At 46.5% G+C, this 4,980-nt stretch overlaps 1 protein-coding gene across 1 annotated transcript; it reads right to left on the bottom strand.

Moving 5' to 3' along the window:
- Positions 1-2,012: 2,012 nt before the first annotated feature.
- LOC310855170 (histone H2A.J-like) lies at positions 2,013-2,393 on the bottom strand (the record flags this gene model as incomplete). The annotated part of the gene is made up of 1 exon (XM_083760075.1): positions 2,013-2,393. One exon carries the CDS (start codon positions 2,391-2,393, stop codon positions 2,013-2,015), a length of 381 nt encoding a protein of 126 aa, XP_083616201.1.
- Positions 2,394-4,980: the final 2,587 nt, after the last annotated feature.

Genomic DNA, 4,980 nt, shown 5'->3' with positions numbered 1-4,980 from the left:
GCAATACTTTGTTTTCAAGAGTGTTTTGCAAAAACGTCAGTAGCATTACAGTTATACGAATTCTATTTTCCCTCTCTATTTCCCATTCCAAGTGCGTTATCTGATATGGAACGGCACTGCTGCTATTCCAACCCCCATCAGGTAGATTTTTTAGGCTATTTATCCCATTGCTAAGATTATTATCTCATTTTGACTTGAGTACCCCTCAAGTCAAAAAATCACACTCGTGTGAAGTGAGGGGCGCTCTTATCATCATACATCACATTCCGTGCTTTTTAGTTTTTTATTATTTTCTAAAACATCATTACAAGGTGAAGGCTTTGGTAAAACAAGATAAATTATTAAATTAAAGGTAATTGTTGCATACATCTGCTTCCGGTGGTACTTTGGGGGAGGCCAGTGGTATTGAATTGTTTTATCCTGTATCTTTTTGCAGCTAGACGGGATTCATCTGTGACTTTTCTTATTACTGGCAAAAGAACAATCTAAAAACAACAATTTTACTTTACTTTACATTATTGGTTTATTTGGATGGGACAGAGTATATTAATGGACATTACATACGAATATAGCATAAATACACTGGATTTAGCAAATATGCTAATTTTAAAGGAGCTTTATAACTCTCATAACATTTTACAATAACAAATAGAATTTACAGTACATGCTTTCTTCACCTCCTGGGGCTTAAGACACCTGTGCAATGTGGAACATTCTGGTCCTAAAATGTGACTTTTCATGGAGACTGTGCCTCTAAACCTGCTACCCTAGATTAGAAGATCCACTGTAGGGAGATGGGGCCATATCTACTGGCGAGTAGACGGCAAAGATACAGTTGCAGAGGAGATAAGAAGGTACAAGCTGGCAGTGTTTGCATTAGGCAGAATGGTGAAACCACTCTAATTCTCTGTATGGATATCAAGATGCCTTTGCACCACAAACCGTCTTCTGTTCCCAGCCAGGCCTGAGCGTTGCCATTTTGCCATGGCTTTGCCATTTTGTCAACGGTTATGTAGGGCACGTTTGGAAATACCGCACCGGAGGGCACTCGCCTATTAGTTTGCATTGCACAGTGCGCTCAGTGCGTTATTTCTGAACGCGCCTGTAGTCTTTATTTATTCACTGCACAGGCGGTTGACCTGAGTTTACCAGAGCCATGTTAGTCAGCATAACCAGCTTCCAACTCTCACGGCAGAGACATGGGGTTGGATTATTGTAGCCCGGTTGGATTTTGAGAGGCAACAATCTTTTTAGTTGGGCGCAACCCTGTGGGTCACCGAGTAAGAACACATACCATATAAATAAGATGTTCCTATAGTGAGCTGTCTCTTAACTCAGTGAACCTCCCCACTGGCCCCTTTTTTATCTTTTTTTATTTTTTATGTTGGTGGATTTATTTTCCCAGTAGGCTTACCCCCCACTGTTTGACTGCGTAGGAGCATATTGATTATTTGCTTTTTATCTTTTATTCCTTAATTCACCGGTTTATAATGACATCTTTCCCCATGTAGGCTCCCTGTTATGTTAGATTCTTAACACCCCATGTTGTACTACATGTTACATCTTTGTAAGACATATTCAAATATCACATACGCAAGGTAAAAAAAGGAGGAAAAAAAAAGAAAGAAACCAACTTTAACCAAGATTATGGAATAATTTGCTGCAGACGCAGATGCAGCACAAGAAGGGTGGATTCCTGCTGGTTCAGACCCTACCCTGGTGGTCAGTGGGAATCCGTTTCTTGTCCTGGATTTTTGTTCCTTGTCCTGGAGTTTGGTTGGATTTCTCAATGTTAACACAATGGCTCAACCTCCAAGCCTTGCCGGTGAGGTCTTCACACAAATCTGCATGTTTGTGCAAATTGAGTCTCTACTGTGAGTGACCAGCTGCGAGAACACATCTTACCTTTTACTGTTTTGAAGCAAAAGTGCTTAATTGGCTCTTAAGAGAGAGCCTTTGTGGGTTTCATTAAAATGAATGATGGTGATTCATTTTTACTTCAGCCAAGCTTTCTAGTTCTTCCTCTTTATCAGAGCTGCGTTGACGTTGGGCATCACACCGCCGTGAGCGATGGTGACTCTGCCCAGGAGTTTGTTGAGCTCTTCGTCGTTGCGGACGGCCAGCTGGAGGTGACGGGGGCTGATGCGGGTCCTCTTGTTGTCGCGGGCAGCGTTTCCAGCCAACTCCAGGATCTCAGCGGTCAGATACTCCAGAACAGCAGCCATGTAGACCGAGGCTCCGGCACCGACTCGCTTGGCATAGCTGCCTTTACGCAGCAGCCTATGGACGCGACCCACAGGGAACTGCAGGCCGGCCCGGGATGAACGAGACTTGGGCTTGGCCCTAAGTTTTAGTTTTCTACCTCTTCCACTTCCACTTCCACTTCCACTCATGATTACGTTCTCTTTCCTGTAGGACATACTTTACAGACAAACAGCAACTGCAACAAAATAACGCTCTCTCTGTCTTTTATGTTGGCAATGATGTCACAGTTGTACCGATATCCCATTGTGATTGGATGAGAGGCATTGTCAGTGTTTCCAAGTATAGCCATATAGAATTCAGAACTGCACATTATCCTTCATGTTCTTCATCATATTGTAATAATAAAAAGCAACAACACACTAGTTCAGTTCAGTTCTATGGTGAACTTTGCTATAGAAAAATATGCGGAAAATATGCGGGAATGCCTATATACTGAGTGGCAAAAACTAAATTCTAGCCATGACAGCTTATACATCCAAACATAGAAGTCCTATCTGATTGCATTAAACAACGTTAAATGACGTTAAACTCACTTTTCCACTCACTTTGACATTCGATTTGCCATTCACTTCATACATGCGCATACCCTGTATTGTCTCAGATGAGAGCATCATGTTCATCCTGCAGCCATGTGAGACAATTATGTATCGATATGTTATCTTAAGTATCTCTCGGAGAGAGTCATATGGGGTCCAAGCCACTAGATGGCGCAGGCACACAGCCTAACATACACTCACGGAACAATTTTATTGGATCGTGAACTGTCACTCATGGCGTGGTTATATGGACCACCCACCAGGTATATAACCTGAGGTCCGCCCTGAGTAACGTCATTCCTCGCTTTCTGTGCTATCGCATACACGTCTTATCAAAGAGAATCACCTTTCGGCTGTTGAATATTGTTTTCCATCAGGACGGGTCTCAGACTTGTGCCGCGGAAATTCGCAGCCCTACGTTGGTGTCCTTCTCTTCACTCACGGACGTTCCAGCATTAAAAGCCCGTAAGTTCTATTTAAGGACTTCAAAACTCAAGTGGGCCGTACGGCGACTTGTGGTTTGTCCTCTGCTAGCTTCCCCGAAACTTGTTTCCCCCTTGCTAGCCACGTGCGTCCCTTGTTCTGCTAGCCTTAGTCTACTGTTGCACAACGTAGCACTACCGTAAGCCTTAGAACAAGACCCGAAGTTTTCACTAGCTCACCTGCCCAGCTAACAGCTAACCAGGCGCTGCTCTATCTAGCCTCCGCAGTTTCGCTAGCCCTTTGGGTTAGCTAGCTCCCGCTAGCGCAGCCGCTAGCCTCTTAGCTCCGCGAGACGTTAGCTAAGTGTCCGGCCGTCAGGCGCTCACTTAGCCCTCTCTAGCTTCCCGTGCACGTGCGGCTTAGAAGACCACAGACCTGCCTTACACGACGCAAACCGCGCTACAGACGGAAGTCCGCCCTGCTCTGTGTCGTCTGACCTAAAGCAGCACAGCGTGCCGGCCTCGCTACGCGAGCCCCAGGCTTTGCGGCCTTCCCCGTAGTCCGGCTCCTTTTCAAGCAACATCAGTTAAACAGCTCACTCGTCGCCACAGTTGTAAAACGTGGCTTCTCTCTGTTTAGTCTCCTGTTCTCCAACACTGTTCTGTGAGTACCAGATTCTTCTCCTCACACTACTTTGCTGTTGTGATATTTATATTATTAGTTGTACAACAATAATATAGATATTGTAACTTGTCTTCTTACTGTTGTAATATATATATATTATTAGTTGTAAAACAATAATATTATATATTATAACTTTATCATCACCTTCTTCTACACTTTTTTTGTGAGTACCAGACTGCTTCTCCTCACACTTTACTTTACTGTTATAATTGATATTATTAGTTGTTAAACAATAATATTATATTATAACTAAAAAAAAGAAAAAAAATAAGTTTTCCTCTTGGGCTACCATTTCTTCTCAGACGGCAACCAGTACCCAAGATGGCCTGCGGAGGTGGCGACGACCCTTTCCCAGAGGAGGATCGCCCCCGTGTGTGTTTCTCACGCACCTGTGACAACCTGCTGTCCCCCGAGGACAGACATTCTCGCTGCATGTTCTGCCTAGGCCTGACACACGCCCGCCAGGCTTTCCAGACGACCCCTTGGCCTACGACGCCGACGCTCCAGATGATGCCGACGCTCCGGATGAGGCCGACGCTCCGGATGAGGCTGACCCCCCAGGGTTGGTCTTGGTGGACCGCGACCGTCCCCTACCCGAGGACGTCCCGGACCAGGCAGCCCCGGCTGCTGACCCGGCCCTACCGATTGACGAGAGGGACCTGGTGGATCTTTTCCGCCAGGCCTCTCTCCGCTGCAATAGGACCTGGCCTGAAGAGGCCCCGCCACCAGTCCCGGAGGACGAGTGGCCGGGTATCAAACCCAAGAAGCAGATCCGCAAGATCCTGCTTCCCCTGTCTCAGGGTTTCAAGGCCCACTACACGGCTAGCTGGAAAGAGCCCATGGCTCCTCCAGCTACTCCGCGTCGCTCTCGTGTCCCTCTGGACACGGTTGAGATGCCCTCCCTATGCTTCGACAAGCTGCCAGCTATCGACCGCATAGTTGGAGCCTTCCTCCTCAACCCCACCTCCCCCCAGGTCACGCCTTTGACGCGCGACCCTGTCCTTCCTGACCGGTGTGACAGGGAGGCCGCGGCGGCGAACGCAAAGTACTACGCCCTTGTAGTAGCGTCTGC

This window comes from Protomyctophum parallelum (genome assembly GCF_964188405.1).
Source record: "Protomyctophum parallelum genome assembly, chromosome: 1".
NCBI lineage: Eukaryota > Metazoa > Chordata > Actinopteri > Myctophiformes > Myctophidae > Protomyctophum > Protomyctophum parallelum.
Note: the sequence above shows the minus strand (reverse complement) of the source record. Positions and strands in the feature narration are given on the sequence as shown.